This window comes from Megalopta genalis, chromosome 16 (assembly GCF_051020955.1).
Source record: "Megalopta genalis isolate 19385.01 chromosome 16, iyMegGena1_principal, whole genome shotgun sequence".
NCBI classification, from domain to species: Eukaryota; Metazoa; Arthropoda; class Insecta; order Hymenoptera; family Halictidae; genus Megalopta; species Megalopta genalis.
Window position 1 is genome coordinate 1,177,501 of NC_135028.1, and position 25,754 is coordinate 1,203,254.

At 40.6% G+C, this 25,754-nt stretch overlaps 3 protein-coding genes across 11 annotated transcripts in view; all 3 read right to left on the reverse strand.

The window, feature by feature from the left end:
• LOC117224548 (uncharacterized) overlaps positions 1-11,975 on the reverse strand; it is an 11,986-nt gene extending 11 nt beyond the window's left edge. Inside the window, exons 1-12 of one of the 8 annotated variants that reach the window (XM_033477547.2) lie at positions 11,533-11,974; positions 10,623-11,292; positions 9,708-9,746; positions 8,814-8,979; positions 8,316-8,470; positions 7,535-7,624; positions 7,150-7,272; positions 6,545-6,712; positions 5,501-5,665; positions 4,407-4,470; positions 3,321-3,413; positions 1-2,599 (exon numbers count right to left, since the gene is read on the reverse strand). The exon at positions 1-2,599 is cut by the window's left edge and continues 11 nt beyond it. In XM_033477547.2, the coding sequence (XP_033333438.2) occupies positions 2,316-2,599; positions 3,321-3,413; positions 4,407-4,470; positions 5,501-5,665; positions 6,545-6,712; positions 7,150-7,272; positions 7,535-7,624; positions 8,316-8,470; positions 8,814-8,979; positions 9,708-9,746; positions 10,623-10,628 (1,353 nt within the window). In that variant the 5' untranslated portion in view covers positions 10,629-11,292; positions 11,533-11,974 and the 3' untranslated portion in view covers positions 1-2,315. Of the gene's footprint in view, positions 2,600-3,320; positions 3,414-4,406; positions 4,471-5,500; positions 5,666-6,544; positions 6,713-7,149; positions 7,273-7,534; positions 7,625-8,315; positions 8,471-8,813; positions 8,980-9,707; positions 9,747-10,015; positions 10,533-10,622 lie in introns of those variants that run through there. The other 7 variants (XM_033477552.2, XM_033477551.2, XM_033477548.2 and 4 more) reach the window with 7 other exon arrangements.
• Positions 11,976-13,756: 1,781 nt separating this feature from the next.
• LOC117224606 (microtubule-associated protein RP/EB family member 1) lies at positions 13,757-18,580 on the reverse strand. Of its 2 annotated transcripts, none has more exons than XM_033477663.2 (8): positions 18,016-18,580; positions 16,898-17,071; positions 16,428-16,720; positions 16,032-16,251; positions 15,757-15,810; positions 15,173-15,264; positions 14,379-14,534; positions 13,757-14,263 (listed from the first exon to the last, which is right to left on the reverse strand). In XM_033477663.2, exons 3-8 carry the CDS (start codon positions 16,692-16,694, stop codon positions 14,198-14,200), a joined length of 855 nt encoding a protein of 284 aa, XP_033333554.2. In that variant the 5' UTR covers positions 16,695-16,720; positions 16,898-17,071; positions 18,016-18,580; the 3' UTR covers positions 13,757-14,197. The 2 variants fall into 2 exon arrangements, with proteins under 2 accessions (XP_033333554.2, XP_033333556.2); XM_033477665.2 differs by lacking the exon at positions 18,016-18,580 and adding an exon at positions 17,429-17,447.
• Positions 18,581-21,590: 3,010 nt separating this feature from the next.
• Positions 21,591-25,651, reverse strand: LOC143260641 (uncharacterized). The gene has a single exon (XM_076526781.1). It carries the CDS (start codon positions 24,861-24,863, stop codon positions 24,642-24,644), a length of 222 nt encoding a protein of 73 aa, XP_076382896.1. The 5' UTR covers positions 24,864-25,651; the 3' UTR covers positions 21,591-24,641.
• Positions 25,652-25,754: the final 103 nt, after the last annotated feature.

The following is a 25,754-nucleotide window of genomic DNA, read 5'->3' on the forward strand; positions in this document are numbered from 1 at the left end:
GTGAATTTTTATTCAATCACTTTCCGTTCCTCGATGACAATTTCCGCAAATAAATCCGCGTACAATAACACGAAAGATCCTCCGAACAGAGTGCGACGCGAAATTGTCTTAAACCAACGAGAAACGCGACAGAGAACTTTTTCCGCAGACAAAAGTTCGAGAAGAATCGGAAACCGTCGCCGCTCGATTGCATAATCGTGTTCCGATTGCAACGCACACGGTGTTCGAAAACAAAAAAGCAGCGCTTTAAAAATCGAACGATAACATTGGATTCATTAAGTACACGGTACCCGACGATTTTCTAATTTAAGTTGCAATTATTTATTATCTCTAAAAGTCCAAGATCGTGCTGCAGACTACGCACAGTGTTTCGTATAAGTTATGTTGTTGCCGATCTTGTTGATATTGTTGCGGCAAAATTCGCTACTTGGAAATCATAATCGCTCGATTATTCTAATCGGACGACGTTGATACCTTTATCGAAACGACGTGGAGGAATTTGTTATTGTTTCCGGCGGTATTTAAAAATCTCGCGGACTGTGCTTAGCTGACTATGCTTAAGTGACTATGCTTGGTTGACTATGCTTAGTTGATTAGGCTTAGGTGACTAGGCTTAGTTGACTAGGCTTAGGTGACTATGCTTAGTTGACTATGATTAGTTGGCTATGCTTAGTTGACTATGATTAGTTGACTGTGATTAGTTGACTATGCTTAGTTGTGACTGAGTGAGCTAACTAAGCATAGTCAACTAAGCATAGTGAGCTAAGCATAGTGAGCCAAGCATAGTCAACTGTGCTTAGGTGACTATGCTTAGTTGACTATGATTAGTTGGCTATGCTTAGTTGACTATGATTAGTTGACTATGATGAGTTGACTATGCTTAGTTGACTATGCTTAGTTGACTATGCTTAGCTTACTATGCTTAGCTCACTATGCTTAGTTGGCCATGCTTATTTGACTAAGCTTAGTTGATTATGCTTAGTTGACTATGCTTAGCTCACTATGTCTCGCTTACTATGCCACGCGCAAACGCTCTCGCCAACCAAATTCGCGGTGCAACGACTCGTGAGAAGATTTGAACGTGCAACGAAAATAACGGGACAACGTAAAAATATTCCAATAACGTAACAATATTTTGTTGAGACAATAAAATTCTGTGCGCGCGAACATTTTCCTTTCGAGCAGAAATTCGACAAACGGTTCTAGTCCCTAAATAAATATTTCTCATATTCTGAGGAGACAACGTAATTACACTAGTACAAGCTAACGAATATACAGGGTGTCGCGTGAGATATACGTAGTCGCGAGCACCAGGCGATTCCCCGCGAAGAAAGAGAGCTGCAAGGGAGAATGCAAAATAGTTTGTTCTCGTTCGTACGATGTACATTGCTCGACGAATCGTAATCTTAGCCGCGGAAACGTATGTGCAAAGCAGACTTTCGAACTCGAATTACTCTCGAAAAACTAAGACGCCGAATAAAGGAACGTTATTTTGCATTCTTTCCGCAGCTTTTCACGAGCGATCACCTTGCACCCGCTCGTGCGTGTCTTTCTAGGGAAACCCTAAACAGAGTATCCCAAAAATGTCTCTTCTACCGGAAACGATGTGCTCCCGAGGCGATTTGAAGCAACTTTTCCCTTTACGAAAATGTTCTCCGCCGCTTCGTTTGCGAGTTATCAACGAAAAACACTGACCAATGAAAGCGCTCGCTCGGCTGGCGCGAGGCGGCCCAGCCGGCGAGCGCGGGGAGCCCAGCTCCCCTCATTGGCTCGGCCGCGACGCGCCGCTCCGCGCCAGCCGAGCTCGCCTCCGATTGGTCCACGTTTATTCGTCGATAACTCGTAAACGAAGCCGCGGAGCAAATTTTCGTAAAGGAAAAAGTTTCTCCAAATGACCCAAGGAATCTAACTGAAACATCGCGGGACACTTTTGGGACACCCTGTATGTCTAGCAGCGAGTATCGTACAGGAAAGAAGGTAGTACGTAGAATCGAGTCGCCCCGGCTCGCCAAAAATCGCGATCGATAGCGATAGCTGATAAGACGCGGCCGTATCGGCGCAGCCGTCTTCGATCACGCAACGCTCGATTACAACACTGCAACCTTACCGATAACGCGGCTCTTTGCGCGCGCGCGTGCTTGCTTGCTTCCAGAGGAAGCAAGTCGTTTCGTAAGAAATTCGACGGACGACGCGTGTGCGGACATGATCCGAGGCGCGAGGGAGGCAGGAGGGGGGGACAAGGTAGTTTCCACCCTCGAGTCGCGCACGAGGGAACGTTTCCTGATCCACGCGAGCTTAGGAAACGTTTTTCAGCCTTAGGGAACGACGTCGCTGTGCGTCGTCTCCACCTCGAGGAACCGTTTGTCGTGCTTCGTCGCATGCCGCCCGGACTGCTTCTTGCCCGGTTTGTGCTTCTTCCCTCGCGGGTAAAACGCGTTGTCCAGCGTGCTCGAACAGCTCGGCTGCTGGCTCCGCGTGTCGTTGCGTTCCTGGCTCGGCGTGTCGTTGCGTTCCTGGCTCAGTGTGTCGTTGCGTTCCTGGCTGGCCACGGCTTCGGTGAGACTCAGCGTCGGCAGCGGTGGCAGCGCTGCTTCCGTTTCTGCTCGATACAATCAGTGGTGCTCGTATCAGTGTCACGATTCGAAATCGGCTTAATTGATCTGGATCTAATATTACGATCGCGTATTTTTTCTATATTTAAACACGATTGACTTACTTCGACGAACTTCTTTGCGAGTTCGTTTCGTTCGATATCGTGAGACCGGGTGTACGGTTTAATTTTAAATTGTTTAAAATAATTTGAAATTTAATGAAGATTACGATGGTTAAATTTATTTATATTACCCTCGATAAATTCTAAATTTTATGTTTACCGTACCAACAGTCGATACACACCCTCGCATTATTACCGACCCACCCCTCCACGTTTGTGGAGTTTTTTTTCCATGCTAGTTGCAAACCTTTAAGTACGGCGAACTTTTCATCAGGGTGCACTTATCGGATTTATACTGAATCGCGTATGTTCGTTTCAATAATTTTTAGTGAGATTATATCAAAAGCAAATTCTAATTATATTATATTATATTACGTATTATTTATTATATTATTGTAATATAATAAATATACTATGATAAATATATTATTATATTATTATAATGTAATAAATATACTATAATAAATATATTATTATATTATTATAACATAATAAATATGATAATAATATAATATAATATAATATAACACAATATTTATCATTATTATATTATATCACTACATTTATTATATAGTACAAAGTTAACCAATTAAATTAAAATACACACCTGGAACCGTGGCTGCGATCTCGGCAGCTTCACATAGCGCCTCATGCATGATGAAATCGGCCGACGCGTGTACCTCAATCTGCGTTTTGGTTTCTACAAAGAGACGAGAACGTCAGTGTCACGATTAATTTTCATCGCCGTCGCGACGTATGAAAAATGCATCGCACAATGTTACTGTCACAGCGAAGACAAAACGACTGAATGAGTTGTTGCGCTTAACACCGACTGTACAATCTCGACCGATACAAAAGCCGTTCTGTCGACGAACAATGTCATCTTGACAAAGGAAAAACTTGCGAGGATTATACGTTAAAACGTTCGTTGATAAGCATCGAGCCGATACAGGCTGCAGATTTCACGAATTTACAACCATTTGGATTAGATAATTTGGATTCTAATTTTCACGCGACTTCGTTAAATCGTTAAATCAATCAATCCGAATTGAAATTCCGTTCTCGCGAGCCAGGACGCTGCGGAACGCAACATTGGGCTCCGCCCCCTGCCGCGGGGAGCGGGACGCCGCGGCGGTAGCCAGGGGGCGATAACCAGGGGGCGGAGCCCAATGTCGCGTTACGCGGCGTTCCGAGCCCTGTCGAGCCAGTAGAACGTTCTGCTTTCTACTCTATTTTGATCTGCGCTCTACTCGCGGCTTCGTACATTTATTTTCATCACTCGTTTCTGCGACAGCAAAAATTCCAAAAAGAGAAAGAATTATAAGACTTAATAACATCGACCGAGAAATTTTCTTTATCGCGTCGCTTCTTCGGCATAAAATTGTACTCTTTGCGTTTAGAAGATACAGCGATGCTCGTAAACTGGGCGATCAGTTAATAATCATTCATTGGGACATTTAGGCAAATACACGCAATTTCGGTTCACCGTTTACCGCCGTTTCGTGCGGAAATTCGAGGGCGAAAGTGAACTTCGTCAGCTGGAGAAGTGGCGTACCAGCAGAACGGTGACAATTCGCGGCAGTTTACGCCGACGAGCCACTTGTCCAGCTGGCGGCCGAGTTAAATGGCGTCTCATCATCATCATCATCATCATCATCATCGTATTCCCTTGCTGACCAGTAGACGGACTCACCCGAACTGTCGACGCGCGTCTCGATCGTTCCCGCAGCGGTCTCCGTTTCCGTGTCAGATGATGTCTGAAATCGTGCAACGTTACGAATGAAACGACTCGCACCGTGCCCATCTTGCTGGTTTTTTGCACGGCTTCGAACCAGTGGAACCAGTTACTGTTGCCAATACCCAATTACTGTGCCTTCGTTTATCTTTCAAGTACGATCAAAACTTTGTCTTCACGAAGTAAGGTATTTTCAGCTTTTTAGATCGAAAGTTTATTTGTTACCGATTTTTGTTCGAATCGAGAATGTAAACAAATTATCGCAGAAATTATTTACCGACTTAAGATACCGCAGAAATTATTTACCGACTCGAAATACCACGGAAATTATTTGAAGCTTCTCATGCTGAATTCACGGAAATTTTTGAAGAAGCTTAAGAAAATTTGATTCAGAAAGATTTGACGTTTGTTGTATGAGAAGATTTATATCGATGAGAGAAACTTTGAAATTTTTATAAAATATCAATTAAATTGCTGAAGCTTGTAGGCTAATTAGAGACAGAGAACTCGCGAGTTTTTTAATCATTTGTAATTTGCTTCGTTGTGTTTCACCAAGGATATCATCCAGGAATTATTATGGCTTTTCTATGCATTCATTTTCTTTTTATTTATATTTCTTTTCTTCTTTATATATATATGTCTTATTTTTATATTATATTTCTATTTCCATTTTTATTTATAAAAATATATTTTTATTTATATCATGTTTGCTTTATTATTATTATTAGTATCATTATTATTATTATTATCATCATGGTCGCTATAATTTCTCGTATTACATGTATTTCAAACGCACGGCATCGTTAATTAATAGCATAATTAATAGCATCGAATTTAACGATAACTTCGATTTATTAATAATTCTTCTAACTTTTAATGTACGTATCCTGAACATCAGAACAACGGAATACCTTTCCAATTAATTCGTCTCGGTGAGATAATTCGCAAGCATAAAGCCGAATAAACACAAACTATCATCAATAGGAAGTGGTTGTCTTTAACAAGAAATATGTAAAGTGTAAAAAGATAACAGCAACGAACATCTCCTTTACCTTATCGAGAAGAAGCGCGTGGCACGCTAGTCTGCTATCGCCCAAGAACTCCGCAGTGTCGTTCTTAATGTCCTCCACCTCGGACGCGGATATGTCGTGTTCCTGTTCGTCGTCGCTGCTCGACGAACTTGGCTGCGGTATGCACTCGACCGGCTGAAAATTCGGCTGATAAAGGTCGACAAAGTGGGTAAGGTGTTTTCCTTAGTAAATTGATTTCCAACCACAAGTTTCCTCGTTCTACAACACCCGGCAGAAAGTTTTCGATCGAAGCGACGCTACGAAGCTAATAAGAAACTCCAAAATTTTCTATACGACGACTTATTTCGGCTTGTTTTTACGTCGTGTAAGAATAACACGCGCGGGACGATAGTAAACGTGATACGAAGCGAGTTATCTATTGGGGAAATAATGGACGAAGTATAAAAATTACGGTGCTTGCGGCAAATGATGAGGGATTCCTGAGGTGATTTCAAGCAACTTTTTCCTTTACGAAAACTTTCTCCGAGGCACCGTTCACGAGTTATTCACGAAAAACGCGGACCAGTCGGAGAGCGAGCGGCACCGGCGCTCCGCCCTGGCGCCATCTGACGCAGCGACAGTGGTCACGCGAGAGCGTGACGCCAGCCGCGCGCGATCTCTCATTGGTCAGTGTTTTTCGCCGGTAACTCGTAAACGAAGCCTCGTAGAACATTTTCGCAAAGGAAAAAGTTACTTCAAATCACTTCAGGAACATTTTATTTCCGCTTATACAATAATTTTCGAATATCCTGTATACTCTAAAAAGCTGAATCCAACAAGAATCTCTCTCTTTCTTCGTCAAGCAGTGCTCAAAGCGGCAGCGCAAGGAAAAAGGTATCCTGCCCGCTATTAAACGGTAAATAATGAATAACAATCTTGGATTAATTTGCCATGCGTTTTATATATATATTTATAAAGTAGACTCTTATATATATATATAAATATAAAAAACGTTGGTCTTTCTATTATAGTTAGCTCGGCAACGTCGCGTTCGATGAAAAACATTCTCCCAGTGGTTGTACTTACGGTGAAATCGGAATCGTCGTCGCTGCTCATCAAAGCGTATTTGTCGATCATCGACAATATTGATTCAGTTTCGGAATCAGAACTCACTTGGGACAATTTGCGTTTTCGTTCCGTCTGGCTAGGGCTTTCGGTGGACTCGGTGTTCGACCCTTCGCCCGATGTTGCTGTCTGCAATAATACGTTTGTCAACGACTCCTTATTCAATTTATGCGATATTATCTAGTAAATAACTCTGAGCGCGGAATCGATGCTTTAAATAATATACTATGATCAATAATATAATAAATAAATAATATAATATAATAAATAATAATGTAATATTATAATAATATAATAATATAGTAATATAATATAATATAATATAATATAATATAATAATAATAATATAATAATATAATATAATAAATATAATATAATAAATGCATCGTCCTCGAACGTGTTAAAAAAAGCATGTAGGATCGATAAATCTATTCGATAAGTTTTAAACGAATTAAAAAATACATAATAAATAAGTTACAACGTAATACGAACGAATAAGTTAGATAAGCACTCTAATTACCAAGAAGTAATCGTTAATAGAGGTGCACAATAAATTACAGACTCACCGTGTCGAAGTCCAGACCGGTTACACAAATTTTAATCGGCGGTGGGGACGGTGACAATTTGGACGAGCCCAAGCAAAACAACGTCGACAGTGTCAATCTTATGGATCTGATCAGGATCTTGTCCTACATCCATCACCGAAACTATTTATAGTGCCCTAAGTTTGATCAACCGTCTAAGGATCTCGACTGTGTCGGAAAAGGGAGGAACCCTAAGTCAAGTCTACCGGAGAATTCCTTTAAAAAAAGTAACTACCAAAGGAGGTGCGACGTTCGTTTAAAACGATAAGTACGAGGTTTGGAAGAGGCAAGACGTGAACAGATAAATACGATGGAAAACGATTGGATAAATACATGGAACTCGGAGCTACGAGTTATTTTCAAATACCTTGTTACTGGTCACTCTACGTCGCGACGATTTCGATGCCTTTAAATGCAGCATTCTTAACCGTCTGCGGCATTTCTGCACGTATTTTACCTGCGAGAAGTAATATATTTTTGTTTGTTTTGGCGTACAGAAATTGACGGGAGAAGTTTTCAATTTTCTGTTCGCTATTATTTTATTTTATTTAGCTTTTACTTTCAGCTTTATTTCAGGCTCTTATACAGAGCAGTTAGTGTAATAATTGGACTACAGATTTTATACAGGGTGTCCTATAATTATATAAAGGAAGGAGATGATTCCTGAGCTCATTCGAAGCAACTTTTTCCTTTACAAAAACTTTCTCTGATGCTTCGTTTACGAGTTATTAACGAAAAACGGTGGCCAATGGGAGGCGAGCTCGGCTGCCGCGGGGCGGCCGAGTCTACGAGCCCAGTTCCGCTGATTGGCTCCGCCGCGGCGCGCTGCCTCGTGCCAGCCGGGCTCGCCTCTCGTTGGTTAATTGTTCTTCGTCAATAACTCGTGAACGAAGCCTCGGAGAAAATTTCTGTAAAGGAAAAAGTTGCTTCGAATTACCTCAAGAATCTCCCCTTTCCGGTCGTTGACATGATTATGGAATGCCCTGTATATTTATCAGAAAAATGACTGTCTAAAATTAAAGAAGAGTGGAAAGATTGAGAGCAATTAACAATGTCAAGACACTCTTTTCAAACTAAAATCAATTAAGAGATGTAAAAAAGAGAAAAACAAAGAAAGAGATATTAGAAATAATTAACTAATTTAATACCATTTTAATCGGTTCCAGGCGAGGATAGCCAAGGATATAAGCACCCACGTTGATGCCGTCTCGGAAAATTCGCAGCATGATCAACCCTGGTAGAAAGAGGATCCAAGGCAAAGGTCTGAGCAGTTCGATTCTTCCGAAGATCTTTCCATCTTCCTCTGTTCGAACACAGAATTATATATTATATAATATTATATATATAATATTATATAATAATATTATATATATTATTTCATAACAAACAGTATTACTGAATAACTTATTAAAACATTTAAGCTAACATTGTTTGTTATACTATAATATATATATATATATATATATATATATATATATATATATATATATAATATTATTATATTATATTATATTATAACAAACAATATTACCGAATAACTTATTAAAACATATAACCTCAACAAATGCCAAAATAAATTTTCTTAAAATACAAAAGAACGTTACATAGAACAACTATTCGCGTTTTAAACTATTCAATACATATACCAGCACTGATTTCATGAGCCGACAAACTCCATAACGTAGACTTCTCCACGACGTTCAAGCAGTAATCGATCGTTTTGAAGATCGGCTGGCCCAAGAACGACCGCGACACCGCCAAGAACATCGACTCTATCCATCCTTTTATAGCTCCGGCCGCCTTGGAAATTGCCTAATAACAATATTACTAATAATAATAATTTTCGTCGCAACCGAGTCGAAATAAAAATAATAACGTAATAATAATATTAATAATATAATATTATATAATATTAAATATATCATATAATATAGAGTATAATATTAAAAATATAATATTAATAATAATATTAATAATAACGTATAATACGGCGAGAAGCAAAAACGTGTGCACTGCGCTGAGACTGTCGGTCCCTCATCAACATAAAGGCTTCGCGGAGCTTATTGGCAGTCCATTTTTTTGCCATTCCTCTAAACAAATAGATGACAAAGTAGATGACAAATAGACAGCCGATGCGAAATAAAACTTGTCTTCATCAATTACAAGACACAGCAGCCAGACATAAGCTTTTTTTGTTCTTCCTTTAACGACTTGCATATACGTTCAGATTGCATATTCATTGCCACACGTTCACAGTTTCTTTCAAAACTCGACGCCGTTTCAAACTGCTCATTTTTGCCATAAATGCTCGTTTTTCCCACAAATGCGTAAAATCCGCGGTCCAGCGACATTGCAGCTGTTGCATATTATCAGCCGCGTTCACTTCGTAATTACAGTCGCTCGATCCCGATCGATCAGCTAAAAGAATCGGCTAGCATTATCTCCATTTTTACGAGACGAGCAGCGCGCGTACACACGTTTGCTTGTCACTGTGTCTGTGTGTTCGCGTGTTATTAAGGTGGCTGAGACACTCTACTTACACCGGACGAAGATCCATCGAGCTCCATTCTTAAGTCACTCTAGAAAGAAAAGCGCAAACGGTATTTACGTGCGATCGATGCGCAGCGCGATCGATACGAAAATAGCTGCGCTGTCGGCACGGTAATTTCGTTTTTAAACGCGTTTCGAGCATTAGTTTCGAACATTAGAACAACTAAATCGTCCGCGCAGAGACAATATGTACGTTTAAACGGAATAAACGAAGGAAATCTCTCGTCTATTAGCGCCGATTACATTTCATCTTTTAACGCCGACAATGACAAAAGATAACGCATCGTTTCTGGCTGACCTTTTCTTTGGCATCGTTCTTCAATCTCTTATCGGTTCAATGAAATGTTCTTCGTGTATGTCTCTACGGTGTAATGAAACGCGGCAGATTCTCTCTTCCCGAAAAAAGTGATTGTTCCGCGTATCGGTCGCGCGTATTTATTCACCGAGGAGGATTCTCGTCAAACAGCTCCGGCGAAAGCGTGTCTCCGTCGACCGGCCGACCGACTGAACGAGTTAACGTACGAACCACGGGAACAACAGTGACAACAATTTCGCTATCGGGAAGACGTGACCCGGTGTTATCCGCCGCGGCACAGAAACACAACGAACGGCCGCGCGCGCGCGGACACGTAACGCGAATTAAAAATCGTTTCTTCGCGCGTCATTATGGAAACGACGATATTCGCTGGCCCATTGACGAGGTGCGATTGGACGAAGTTCGAGGAGACACGCGGCCGATCGTTCTCCGCGAGGGAAAAAATTCATTCCGGAACGCTTCTTTCGAGCGAAACTTTCGCGATTAACGCGCGGATAACCGCCGGCGACTCGGCTAATCGCGAGTCCGGTTCTATTCGGATTCGACGGATCGAGCAGAAATAAAATGGGTTTCGACGTGTCGCACTTACAGACATCCCAGCAAATCGAGACTCGCCGGACGACGTTGACTCCTGCAAGATAGCTGCCGACGAACTGCGCCCGAGGAAGATACGCGCCGGTTTTTCTGTTGTTTAGATCGACAAGGGCAACCTTTTGGAACAGTGAACGGCGAGGCGAAATTCTCCGATGTAAACCGACACAAACACCAGATTCGATCTTCGTTATTCCATGTACAGGGTGTCCCGCACGAAGCAACGCGCTCGATCGTCTCCCGTACTATAGTTCGTTTCAAAAAATCTTTCGAACGAACCGTTCGAGTTTAAAGCACGCGCGTTACGTTTACACGCGAAACGACGAAACACCGAAGAAATACGGAACTTTTGGGAGTCGCTTGGAAGCTGATAATTGTCTCGAGAGCGGCCTTTTATCGACCGATCCGCCGGGATTATCCGAACTCGTTTCGCGAACAATGGAGTTACGATTTTCCGTGATTTACAGTTAACGCGCAAACTGCTTTGCGCGGAGCAACATGATTGCGTCTATCGAAGTTGTATTCGGAAACATTATTGAAGTTAACCTTGATTCCAGCGTCTTATTTTATTTAATGTGCTTAACGAAAAGTGTTGAAAAGACTGTATTTTCTTGTGTAATATGATTCCGTCTATCGACGTGGCCGTATCGTCTATGCAAATTGGCTCGCTAGCAAAAGTAACCACGAAATCCTTCGTAAACGTACGAACAAACGTACGAACATTTCAATAAAGTGCTTAAAATGGGCTTAAAACGCGTCGCTTAAAATCCTAAATTATAATTATTTCCTCAGTTAAATCGCCTCTCTTCCGGAATAAACTTTCCAAAAAATTCTAAATGCAATACACAAAACATTAAAAAAGATCAAAAGACTACAAGAATAACGCTGTCACATTATTTTCAAGCTACCAGTCGCGCCAAGACAGAGAACAAACAACAGTTTCCCTCCAATTCGTCGCGAGCCAATTTTCAATCCCGCTTCAAAAATCCTCTCAGTGCGTCCGCGGCGACCACGAAAGTTGCATCTTCATTCAGTCTTCGTTGCACAATCCGTCTGCGACCGTAGCAAAACACTCGTTCAAATAAACTTTAACTTTTCGAGCGCGTCTCGAAAACAGCCCCGCGAGACAAGCGCGACGACGAATCGACTACGACAGAGAACGGTGCGCTCCGCGTTGGAAAACGAAGCGGAAAAAAGTCCGGGCAGCCCATAATACCGACACGCGGCGAGACTTATCGCTGTTAGATACCAGTGCGGCAAGGGCTAACATGATCAAGACCCCATGGAAGACGCGTCTCGCGAAGCCGTACGATCACCCGGACACGATCGACGAATAACTAACTAGTAACCGGCGCGTGCGGTATCACGGCGAAGACCGCAAGATCGAGATCGCGGAGCCGACGCGTTATATAATCGGCCGGAAAATACGCGATGCTAGTGTCAGCATCCTGACTCGTCGCGTCGCGATCGCGAAGCGATCGAAAATCGCGAGAAGAAGAATATTCTCGGCGGATCTGCTCCGTTTGCTCGCCGAATGCACACCTGGCTCAGCGACGAAGGTGACGATCGCGTTGCTGCCGATTATAATATACAGGGTGTCCCAAGAATGTCTCGGAAATGGAGGGTTCCTCGGATCATTTGAAGCAACTTCTTCCTTTACGAAAATGTTCTCCGAGGCACCGTTAACGAGTTATCAACGAAAAACAGCGACCAATAAGAATCGAGTACGGCCGACGCGAGGCGGCCCAGCCAACCAGCGCGCGAAGCCCAGTTCCGCTCATTGGCTCGGTCGCCTCGCGCCAGCCGAGCTCGCCTCTCATTGGTCGCTGTTTTTCGTTGATAACTCGTCAACGGTGCCTCGGAGAACATTTTTGTAAAGGAAAAAGTTGCTTCGAACGACCCGAAGAACCCGCCACTTTCGGATTGCGAGGCATTTTTGGGACAGCTTGTATAATTGCGACGGGGTTTCCGCCGAGGTGCTGACTTTGCGGTGGCTCGCGTCCTCGAGATTCGCGAAGGATGCTGCTAAAGAGCAGTCAAAAGTTGCTCGAGGAGAGACCGGTGAACTTGGAAGAACGGAGAACGTGTGCCGAACGTCGCTGAAAAGATCGGCTGACGGAGAAGAGAAACCTTCTCGGCGGGCAACCTTTGCCCGCGCGGTATCTCCGTGGTTTCTTCGTGATCGCGTCGCTCGGACTCGCGAATTAATGCTTCAGAATGACGACACCTCTGCTCTCTCTCTGATTGCGATTCGAACTCTTAATGAAAATGGCCCGCTTAATGAAAGCGGAAGCTTCCTCGAACGTTACATCGATCGAATAATTTTCTCGATTTTTCAGGACGAGGAATTTCTTCAGATATTAGCCCTGAAATGAGGACATTTCAATATTGACGAAATTCACGAAATTGTCCGTGTTTGGTTTTAAGGGTGAATCGATATGGTGCTGCCATCTCGGGAACGTGGAACCAAAACTGAGAAGCTTTTGACCCACGTTTCAGCATGGATCAGAACCTGGTTCCACGTTTCAGCATGGATCAGAACCTGGTTCCACGTTTCAGCATGGATCAGAACCTGGTTCCACGCACAGGCAACAGATATCTCTATGTATAGGGTGTCAAAAAATTGATTATCAGTTCTGGTCTGATTAGATTCTTTTTTTTTTAATATCTTGGAAATCGCGAGGTCTCTATTTTCTGGACAGAGAATACCTACATTTATGTATGAACATAAAAGCCGTTCTATAAGTTATATTCTATATCCTTTTACTTTTTAACGTCATCTAGTTGATAAAGTACCAGCATATCGCCTGCCAGTAAAATTGGGCTCAGTCGATAACCGTGGGGATAATGGAAAAATTGAAGAACTCTAGATTCAATTATTATAATAAGATATCGATTATTATAAGACTCTCAAATATTTGTTCAAAAATTGATCCTATATTATCATATGTAAGAGAGAGAGAGAGAGAGAGAGAGAGAGAGAGAGAGAGAGAGAGAGAGAGAGAGAGAGAGAGAACGAGAGAGAGAGAGAGAGAGAATTAAAGACAGAATTAGAGAGAGAGAGAGAGAGAATTAGAGAGAGAATTAGAGAGAGAGAGAGAGGGGGGGGAAAGAAAAAAATATACACACATGTCGAGAACAACGCACTCAAATTATTTGTATTTTTGGGCACGCACAACTATTAAGAGGACAACAGAGTTAGCGATTTACATATTGTCACAGTTCGTTATTGTATATTCATATTTTTCTTCAATCATTATATCAAAGTTAACGACATAGTCTATCTGTGTGTTTCAATTTCTTACACTTGCGAGCTATTATTGCATAATCGATGAAGTTACTTCGTGCAGTTATTCGGAGCAATTTGCGTCTTAATTCGCGTTATTAAAGTTACAAAAGGTGTTTTATCGACGAATATGATACGAATCTTATCAGTTTATCTTCTCGTGCCTGGTTGTAATTATCCCGACAGAATGATAGAATTATGTTCGTGCAATTATGTTCTGTTTCATTTTTGTTCGTGCAACGTGAAACACAAATGTTTCCGTTGCTCGGAGAGATAGAAATGTAAAATTAATATTCTTCCTCGTCGTTAGGCGCGTGTCCATCTTGTATCTCATCGGGTGGCTCGAATCCTTCCTGCAAAAAACCAAAAAAAAAGAAGAAAAGAAAACAATTTAATTTATTTCGTGTTACGCATAGCGACAGTAGAATACGTGCTTTCAACCAGCAAAAAATACAGTCGAAAGATTACCTCCGTGGCGTAAAGAACGTCCAAGATCTTCTGTACTATAGCAGGAGAGTCTTCATTATCAGTCTCTTGGCACTTTACCTCGATATCGCGCAATTTGCTGAAATAGAAATCTCGCTCCTTCTCCAAACTCTCCACCGCCATGTTCAAATCTACCAGCTGGAAAATATATATAAAAAATATATATAAATTTATAACACGGTGTCCCGGGTTATAGATCGCCAAGCTTTAGATATGAATTTATGTTCGCAAAACAAAAAAATATAGTATGATTATAAAATATACTTAAGTATGTAAGTATATAAAAGTATATAAGGTATGCTCGTAAATGCTTTCTTCAAGAGATATTTACAGTAAATTCTCCCTAATTGACGCTCAGATTGTGCAAAAATGGATAATTATAATGCGATTGAAAATAATACGATTCTGGAACTCGTATATTAAATATCAAAATCGTATACACAATCGTATATTATAATATAATATAATACTATAATAATATACTGTATATTATATATTATAATATAATATAGTACTATAATAATATTCTATATATTCTATATTATAATATAATATAATGCTATAATAATATGCTATATATGATATATTAAAATATAATATAATACTATAATAATATATTACAATATAATATAATGCTACAATAATATACTATACATTATATATTGTAATATAATATAATACTGTAATAATATACTAAAGTTTGGTCGGAAACACCCCGAAACACCCTGTGATTTCATCGATTTTGGAACGAGACAATATTATAACTATGATAATACCTGACAACGGAGTTCTTCAATTTTTTCATTGTCTCCACGGTTACCGACGGGGCCCGTTCTTACTGGCGGACGTGGCGCCGATACTTTATTAACTAGATTGAAAAGTTCAACAGATTGTTACGATTTGATACACCATTAGAAACAATATTACATATTTAACAATAATAAACGATACTATGTTTACGTGGATATTAAATACTACGTGTACGAAGGAGTACTTAACAACAACAACAAAATAATATAATAACGAGAAACATAATATTTGATCAACAATATGAACGATCTGATTCTGAGCCGCAACAATTTTGTGCAAAATATTAGCAAATAATAAGATTAATATTAGCAAAAAATTAGCACAAAATTTGTACAGAATTTCTCGAATTTTTATTGCAGCAATTTAACGATACGCTTAAAAATGTACTTGTTTAATTCGTTAAATAAACAAAATTCTTTGGCAAATCTTCCAACGTTCTAATAAATTGATTTGTATGAATATCCTCTTCCGAAAAACGGTGAAACAACGAAACAGAAAAAAAGAAATAGGAAAAACGAGCATAAAATAATAGAAATAAATAAATAATTACTATTGCTTGCAGGCTTGGCGTTACTTGCCTGCGCAACGGACGTAGCTCCATCACCTGAAGGGTTAAATTTTTGTCCTGCGTTATTTAAGTCAGACAGCTTTTAGTCCTTTAATTAATAATTTATAGCGAATCAGAAGAAAGTCGATGTTCGACATATTGTGTACGACTGTCTTTTTTTTATATATTGTTGACTTAACAAGAGATTTCTTGGCATTACGTTCAGTGGTATAAAATCGAATGCAATATAAATAAGAAAAGAATATATAACAATGTACCGACTCGAGCTGGCGCTTTATGTAAAACATCACGAGAAACGGCGCGCTTCGGATTACTGATAGGTGGTCCGCCACGTCCCATGGTGTCCCCTGATCTCACGGCCAGAGCATCGTATGGCTCCGTTCTAGAGTAATTTGCGTCAAAGAATTTCTTGAACCATTGCAGAAACTCGAAATTGTCTTGGAACCGGCCTTTCACTAGCTTATCGATGGGAACGATCTGCAAATAATGATCAAACTTTTATTAACTTGTCGAACAGAGTGAAAAACAAAGATAAATACGGAAATGCAATCTTATTATTTTTATTCTTATTATTATTCTTTTTCTTCTTCTTCTTCTTCTTCTTCTTATTATTATTATTATTACTCTTATTCTTATTATTCTTATTCGCTCACCTTCTCCACTTTCATCTTCCTGAAAGCGCCTTGCAGAATCTTAAAGTTCTGTATGTACTCGTGCTCCTGATTCGCCTTGAATTTGATCCGTTTCAAGGGCACGCTACCCGGGAACAGCATGTCCATAAATTGACAATAAGCCGCGCCGCTGCACAATTCCTCGATCTTGATGAACGATGCTTGCAACGTCTCGTTCACCCAAGCGAGCATATCGTGTCGGCTCATGTTTTCCGTTGTTACGTTTGTTGCAAAAACGTTGATGGCCATCTTGGCATCCTAGGCTGGCAAAGCGTCTGAAAGAGAACGGAAATTTTTTACGATATAAAATATTTTATATATATATATATATAAAATATATATACCCTTCGGTTTTTTGCTTGTACAATAACTTTGAGACACCCTATGTACGTACTGAAATACTAGAATGGACGGTTCGATTCGGAAATATCTGATTTGTGCTTATATCTCACCTGTGATTCCGCCTTGCGCGACGTTCTGGCTGCAGCAAGATGTCGGTGCAGATTCTATTCTTCCGACACGTTATACACGTAGGTCTCGAGATTCCTTTCTTTGAACACAGGAATGCTTCCACAGGCAAAATTTGTTACAAGTGGTTCTGTTCTACTTGCCTGGAGCAACTGCAACTGTTCAGGAAAATATCAAATATTATCAATGCTAGCAAATGTTAGCAAATGTTATTAGATATTATCGAATATTATCAAATAAATATTATTAAATTAATATTATTAAATAAATATCATCAAATAAATATTATCAGATATTATATTATATTATTATATTATCAAATATTATCAACTATTATCAAACAAATATTATCAAACATTATCAAATAATATTTTATCATCAAATATCACTTTTATAACTGCCCGTTGTCAACAATTATAAAAACGAGGCGCAAGGCTCGATAATCGTATCTCCTCTCCCCAAATTGTTCATTTCTGTCCACAAGCTGAAGGAAAATTAGGGAAAAATTATTGTACCCCGAATCCAGATCCCTCGAAGAGCAAAGTCATTGTTCAGCAAGCGCTTTACCCAGAAACACGCGGTAGATTCTCTCCCCGAAAAAAGCGATTGTTCCGCGTGTCGGCCGCGCCTATTTATTCACCGAGGAGGATTCTCGTCAAACAGCTCCGGCGAAAGCGTGTCTCCGTCGACCGGCCGACCGACTGAACGAGTTAACGTACGAACCACGGGAACAACAGTGACAACAATTTCGCTATCGGGAAGACGTGGCCCGGTGTTATCCGCCGCGGCACAGAAACACAACGAACGGCCGCGCGCGCGCGGACACGTAACGCGAAATAAAAATTGTTTCTTCGCGCGGCATTATGGAAACGACGATATTCGCTGGCCCATTGACGAGGTGCGATTGGACGAAGTTCGAGGAGACACGCGGCCGATCGTTCTCCGCGAGGGAAAAAATTCATTCCGGAACGCTTCTTTCGGGCGAAACTTTCGCGATTAACGCGCGGATAACCGCCGGCGACTCGGCTAATCGCGAGTCCGGTTCTATTCGGATTCGACGGATCGAGCAGAAGTAAAATGGGTTTCGACGTGTCGCACTTACAGACATCCCAGCAAATCGAGACTCGCCGGACGACGTTGACTCCTGCAAGATAGCTGCCGAGGAACTGCGCCCGAGGAAGATACGCGCCGGTTTTTCTGTTGTTTAGATCGACAAGGGCAACCTTTTGGAACAGTGAACGGCGAGGCGAAATTCTCCGATGTAAACCGACACAAACACCAGATTCGATCTTCGTTATTCCATGTACAGGGTGTCCCGCACGAAGCAACGCGCTCGATCGTCTCCCGTACTATAGTTCGTTTCAAAAAATCTTTCGAACGAACCGTTCGAGTTTAAAGCACGCGCGTTACGTTTACACGCGAAACGACGAAACACCGAAGAAATATGGAACTTTTGGGAGTCGCTTGAAAGCTGATAATTGTCTCGAGAGCGGCCTTTTATCGACCGATCCGCCGGGATTATCCGAACTCGTTTCGCGAACAATGGAGTTACGATTTTCCGTGATTTACAGTTAACGCGCAAACTGCTTTGCGCGGAGCAACATGATTGCGTCTATCGAAGTGGTATTCGGAAGCATTATTGAAGTTATCCTCGATTCCAGTGTCTTATTTTATTTAATGTGCTTAACGAAAAGTGTGGAAAAGACTGTATTTTCTTTTGCTATTATTCCGCTGTTTTTAGTGGTAGTATAGGATGACCCCTTGACACAATACTGTTACGATCCCTATAATTATTGCCAGACACGTATTTTGAGTAACAATTTTACACTAAGTTCGCCTAAAGTGCTCTTGATAAATATTATAAACAATTTCTCGCTTACCATTTTTTATTTTCATCTTGATGAAACCGTCTCGCAGAACTTTAAAGTTCTGTACGCACTCGTGCTCTTGATTCGCCTTGAATTTGATCCTCTTTAACCCCCGCGAATGTCATGTCCATTAATAACATTGACAATAATCGCTGCACCGCTGCAAAATTCTTCGATCTTGATAAACGATGCTTGCGATGTGTCATTGTTCCAAACGAGCATATCGCGTCGACTTAAATCTTCCCTCGTTGCACTTGTCGCACAGGCATTGGCGGCCATCTTGGTATCCCGGACCGAGCCACTGTCTGCAAAAGAACAACGATGGCATTATTTTTCTGCAGCCAGGCAATCTGCATGGCCGTATATCGCGTAAAAGGCCATATATTTCGAAAGTCGATGCTGCGAAGCGTTTAACATGTGCTCAAGAATATTCGTAAAAAAGCGAATTTCGTTTTACAGCAAGTTTTTCGAACAGTTATTTCGAGCGATGAATCGAAGTTTGAAATGAAGTCGAGGTTAAAAAAGACGATATATATATGATATATATATATGAAAGAAAGTAGAAGATGCGTTCGAACCAACTCTTGTAAGTCCAATCTCAGTGAAACATGGAGGTTGCCCCATTAAAATTTGGGGCTTTTTTAATAACGATCGAATTGAAAATTTCGCGATAATCGAAGGGAAACCGACCGGCTCTCCGAGAACTATTGAATTATTAACTTAATTAAATTTCAAAGGAACAGAGGTCGTTCGTCTTTCGGCGAGACGACGAGCCCAAATAGCGCGAGGGTTGCAAAAGAATTTGTCGAAAGCGATAACTGTGACCGGAAATCATTGCACGATCAATCAAAATTGATAAAAGCATCGAAGAAAAATTGAAACGAATTTTTGGAACGAAAAAGCTGCGCTGCGCTGACAAAAAATGAGTTCGAAGTACGCCGAGCCGCTTTCTAGAATAACAAATAAATAAATAATAAATAAATAAGTAATAAATAACATCCAAACGCTATGAAACTTCGTACTGAATCAATTACGATAACGTACGACTCGCATTAAATAATAATAATAATATTATAATATCCGTCTTGTTAGTTGTATCAAACATTTCGCTTCTTCACCAAATTTCGTATTGTTTATATTTGAACATAATATCGATGCCAGGACAATATAAATACACGCGCCTCCGTAATGCAAAATATTTATTCTGCATAATAAAACATAATGATGAAACATCGCGATGAACAATCATTGTGGTTCTCCATCTTGAAATAGAATTAAATAAAAATTCACTTTCTATCGTACTTTCTCGCTTAATAGTTAATATAATGTTAACACGACGATCGATTTAATTTCGTTCAAAAGCTTTCCATGATAAATCGCGCACACTCATATCCGCGAACGCTTGACAATTTAACACGCTTATTAATTAAGGCTTAACGCTATACTGCTCGTTTCTCTCTCTCTCTCTCTCTTTTTTTTAAAGTTTTATCGCGCGCCGCGTATTCGATATGGAAATAAACTAGATTTTTTTGTTTGTTTAGACAGCGAACAATTACTGCGAAATCGTTCGAACTAATCCCGCTACCGTGCAACAAGCAACTTGTACGACGAATACGACGTAGGAACAAATCGACCATTGTTTACAAATATTTCTTTTTTTATTGCCCGAACGATGCGAATAAATAAACGGTGGGAATAATCGATTAATCGACGGGGCTGCGATCAACCCTTCGATTGTGACGAATGACGACTCTCGGGCGCCACTAAAAAGAAAGATTGTTACAGCATTTTTCGAAATAATAATTAGTGACAGTATCAGATTCGTTTATACTTAAAAAGAAACAAGAAGAAAAAAAAAGTTAAAATTGCAATTATTGCACTTGTGCCGACAGGCGTCACTAGAAAGAAAAATTGTTACAGCATTTTTCGAAATAATAATCAGTGACAGCATCAGATTCGTTTATACTTAAAAAGAAAAACAAGAAAAAAATGAACTGTTAAAATTGCAATTATTGCACTTGTGCCAACAGGCGTCAATTTCGTACCATAATTTCATTTCTAACGTGTCGCTTGTGTTGTTTTCGAAGTTTTTTTTTTTTTAAATAATAATATTATACGTATACAGCGCTTAAAATGATATGGTTGCTTTTTTTCTTCAGGCAGAAACACTGGCCCGTTCTCTAAGTGTTAAACGTTACGTGTTTTACATGTTACATGTATTTCGCTTACGTATGTATAATAATACGTTACCGTTATCGTCTACGTAGGAAAGTATGAATTCTTTGTTATTGCGTTCACCTCGTTCGCGAAAAGTAAAAACTAGAGCGTTATCTTTGGCACAATTAAGAGGTATTTGCAGTTTTTAAACGTCTCCTCTGTTAGTGATAATCTAAATCTAAGCTGGCAAGTACAGCAATTTCTCCCTAATTCGCGCTCGGATTGCTCGCGAAAATCGACACGACGATTGTAGGAAATTGTATAATAATTGATATGATTATTAATATTATTAATATTAGTATTAATATTAATATTATCAATATTAATAGTATCAATATTAATATTATCAATATTAATATTATCAATATTAATAGTATCAATATTAATAGTATCAATATTAATAGTAACAATATTAATATTATCAATATTAATAGTATAAATATTAATAGTAACAATATTAATAGTATCAATATTAATAGTAACAATATTAATATTATCAATATTAATAGTATCAATATTAATATTATCAATATTAATAGTATCAATATTAATAGTAACAATATTAATAGTATCAATATTAATAGTATCAATATTAATATTATCAATATTAATAGTATCAATATTAATAGTATCAATATTAATAGTATTAATATTAATATTATCAGTATTAATATTAATATTATCAGTATTAATATAATTTACGATTTCTATAATCGTTGACAATCAGTGAACTATAAAAACGAGTCGCGATGATCGAACAAATCGTATCCCCTCCTCCCAAATCGTCCATTTTCGTTTACAAGCTGAGGGACAATTGGGGAGAATTTGCTATAGCACGTTTTTTCATAAATTGCCGGTTAAAATGCGGACGCGTATCGCTATTTACATAAAACAAGATTTCACAGACAGACTGCATACTTTTATGCAAAATAAGGATGGTCTTTTTTTTCTTATTATCGATTAAATCTGCCTTCGAAACGATTGCACTTGAAACCAGACGCTTTCGATATTTTTTCTACGAGTCGAATTACGACGAATAAAAAATCTGTGAATTCTCGAACGCATATGATATCTGAAATATTCGCGCGACGTATACGCCCCAAGCACCGGGTTTACAAAAAGTTGAGACGGATTCGTTTGCTTTTCGCCTGACCGCTTCTGTACACGCGTGTCCATTGTCAGCCACTATGTGTTCGCAAAGCATACATTTTGTTGCCGTCATCTATCCACGGTGTACAATTACCAGTTACACGCTAATAGATAGTTTATTAATACCGCCGTTTTACTTTAGCACAAACGCGACAACTACACCGATCACAAACATCGAAAATACTTTTAGTCTCGAATCGTGTCCATTCGATATCGTTCGATATATCCAAATTGCCGAGTTCTCTCGTGCAGCGTGCAATAGCGGTCGTCACATTAAAACGATGAATTTTCATTACAGTTACACGCGTGATGAATGTCCCGAAATTATGGTATCTCCGGGAAGCGAGGGATTCCTGAGGCGATTTGGAGAAACTTTCTCCTTAGCGAAAATGCGATCCGTGGCTTCGTTTGCGAGTTATCAACAAAAAACGCTGACGCCCCGCCCACGCGACCACTGCCGCCGCGTCATACGGCTGGCGAGACGCGGCATTGGCCGCGAGGGCGGAGCGCCGGCCGCGCTCGCTCACCAATTGGTCAGTGTTTTTCGTTAATAACTCGTAAACGAAGCCGCGGAGAAAATTTTTGCAAAGGAAAAAGTTGCTTCAAATGACCTCAGGAAACCTTCGCTTCCCGGAAGTACCATAATTTTTGGATATCCTGTATAACTCTTACTTGTTTATTTAGCTCGTTTCTCTTTGGAATCTGCGAATGCACGTTTCTTCGTTTTAATCTTTCATTCGCTACTGTACGTGCTTATGGTCCGCCCGAAGAGACGAGTTAGTATAAAAATTACGTGCCCGGGTTCTAAATATGACTGCCACTTAAAATTGTACACTTAGAAATTCAGCCGATTTTCATTTATAAAACGTGATAATATTTAAAATTTAAATTTCTATAACGCATACATAGACGCGTAGTTCGATACTTTTTTCTTTAACATGTAAAAATACGGAAGAAAAAAAAAAGACTTTGGACAGCCAATAACTTGAGCCGCTAGCGGGTGTTCCGTTTACAATTTCCACTGACCCGTCGCGTCGGGCGGACCACGCGAACTTACAATGTTAACGTATATACAGGATGCGCAGAAAAATAATTGTATTCTCGTAATGAACACTCTTAAGAAATGGCACTATTCATATTAACGCGTTGGCTGTCGTTCGATTTTCCACAGGATCGATCGAAATCCAAATTAAAGTCCAATTAATAATATCCAAATTGTCGTTTAGCTTGAAATATCATTATGCAATGAAAATGCGAAATTATTGAGAAAGAAAACTGAATTGTTCCGTACATTTTTAGTATCAAGAAACAAGTGCTGCCGATTATTATCGATCATTATACCGAACATCGGTCCGCAAGTTACTGTGACAATATAAATTTACTTCGAAGAATTTCGTACGCGCATTGAATCGATGATTATTCGTCCGTGCCAGCATCGCCGCTCCCCCTTCAAATGCCCTATATACTTTGTAGTTTTATAAAATTAGCTTTTTCGATTCGAAGATACCCGCAACGTTGAATTGTGGTTAGAAAACTGTTTAAAAGTCGAATCTAGCAACGTAGCAAGAACATCGAATATCTTGTAACGTATACTGTGTAGAAATAAAAGGAAAATACAATACAGGGTGTCCCAAAAATGTCTCGAAACATGGAAATAGGGGTTCCCGAGGTTATTTGGAGTAACTTTTTCCTTTGCGAAAATGCAATCCGAGGCTTCGTTCACGAATTATCAGCGAAAAAGTGGCGAGCTCGGCCGACGCCCCGCCCTCGCGACCATTGTCGCCGCGTCAGATGGCCGGCGCGACGCGGTATTGGCCGCGCGGGCGGAGCGCTAGCCGCGAGGGCGGATCACTGACCGCGCTCGCTCTCCGACTGGCCCACGTTTTTCGCTAATAACTCGTAAACGAAGCCGCGGAGAAAATTTTTATAAAGGAAAAAGTTGCTTCAAATGACCTCGGGAACCACTGTTTGCAGATTTTGAGGCACTTTTGTGACGGCCTGCAGAAAACTCTCAGCTTCCTTGTATATATATATATACTGTAAAATATAAAACAGTCTGTACACACTGAATACAACGTTCGTTACAATAAACTTATGGTAGCATCGACCCGAACGGCCCTTCCATGTCGTTTCAAACCCTTCTCTAACCACGGCTACGAGTCGCAAAACAGCGAAATAAGTACGTGCAACGATACAAAAGACAACTTATCGAGTATTCAAGAACATTTACTCACAATTCCGCGGTGTATGTACAGTCGGACAGATTCTCGTTCCGCCGTGAGAACGTTAAATATATTACGTAAAATATATCGAGAGCAACAAAAATATAATATCTTTTCTATCTAGCTCGACGCAGACTTTTGTCTCGCGTTGCGGGCGGGCGAACATTGCGGACAAATAAATAAATACGCGAATAAATATAGTTGACCCGCGCGAACGAAAAAAGTCAAAACTGAACGGGAGTAAACAAACGGACAACCCGGGCGAGAAAGTTTCAGTTTCGCAGCTCGAACGCGCAGTTCGTGTAAAGATGGATCCTCTGATGGTCCCGCAGGTGGTGCCGGTGTTTGAACCGTTTCTTGCACCAGGCGCATTGAAATCTCGGTCCGACGCCGCATTCGAGCCGCAGATGCCTGGTCAGGTTGCACTTGTGCGAGTAGGTGCGGCCGCATTTCGGGCAGAGAAACGGCGGCCCGTCTTCCAAGTCCTTCAGCATCTTCCAAACTGTAACATCACATCGGTCTATCAATAAAGCCGCGTTCCGATTGTTTTCCGTCGTGGAGCATGGGGGGAGCGGAGGGGGGAAAGCGTGTATCACGGCAACGTAACATTGAAAACGAAAAGTAAGGCGTACGAGGAGGCGTCCCCGTCATATCGAGTCATGCTGTCGTGAAAGAAAATTCGTTTCGGATGCTTCTAATTCCAGCTAAAACGAAAAGAAACGGGGAAAAACACAGTTTCACAAGTTGCAGCGGATCCCGGTCGATTTATCTTCGAACTTTCGTCGCGGATCGTACCTAACATGCAGCCGCTAACGTAATCTCTACGATAATAAGCGATGTTCTCTACGTTTGTGGTCATTTCATGGAGTAACAGATGTATTTACTGAAGGCGCTACGTAATATTATAGAGGGTTTCCCGAAATTTTTGTACCAGCGGGAACCGAGGGGTTCCCGAGGCGATTTCAAGCAACTTTCTCCTTTGCAAAAATGTTCTCCGAGGCTTCGTTTACGAGTTATTCACGAAAAACCGTGATCCCAAACGGAGAGCGTGCGCGACCGGCGCTCCGCCCACGCGACCAATGCCGCGTCGCGCCGGCCGTCTGACGCGGCGACAATGGCCGCGAGGGCGGGGCGTCAGCCGAGCTCGCCACTTTTTCGTTGATAACTCGTGAACGGAGCCTCGGAGAAAAATTTTGCAAAGGAGAAAGTTGCTTCGAATCACCTCAGGAACCCGTCGTTCCCCGGAAGTACCATGATTTCGGAACACCCTGTATAGGTGAACGAATTTAGGGTACAGAAATTTGTTGAACGTAACAGTCGGTTGTCGCAGGCCGAGCGAATTGACGGTCCGAACGAGAGAAGAGGTCGAGCCATGCTGAATACTG

Bases quoted from the DNA above. Each gene is read 5' to 3' on its own strand.
- LOC143260641 (XM_076526781.1), bottom strand. From the start codon at position 24,863: ATGCTGAAGGACTTGGAAGACGGGCCGCCGTTTCTCTGCCCGAAATGC.
- LOC117224606 (XM_033477663.2), bottom strand. From the start codon at position 16,694: ATGGCCATCAACGTTTTTGCAACAAACGTAACAACGGAAAACATGAGC. The intron at 15,811-16,031 runs GTACATTGTTAT...TTAACCCTTCAG, and splicing joins TAAAGCGCCAGCTCGAGTCG to GTGATGGAGCTACGTCCGTT. The intron at 15,265-15,756 runs GTAATTATTTAT...TTTTCAATCTAG, and splicing joins CGCCAAGCCTGCAAGCAATA to TTAATAAAGTATCGGCGCCA.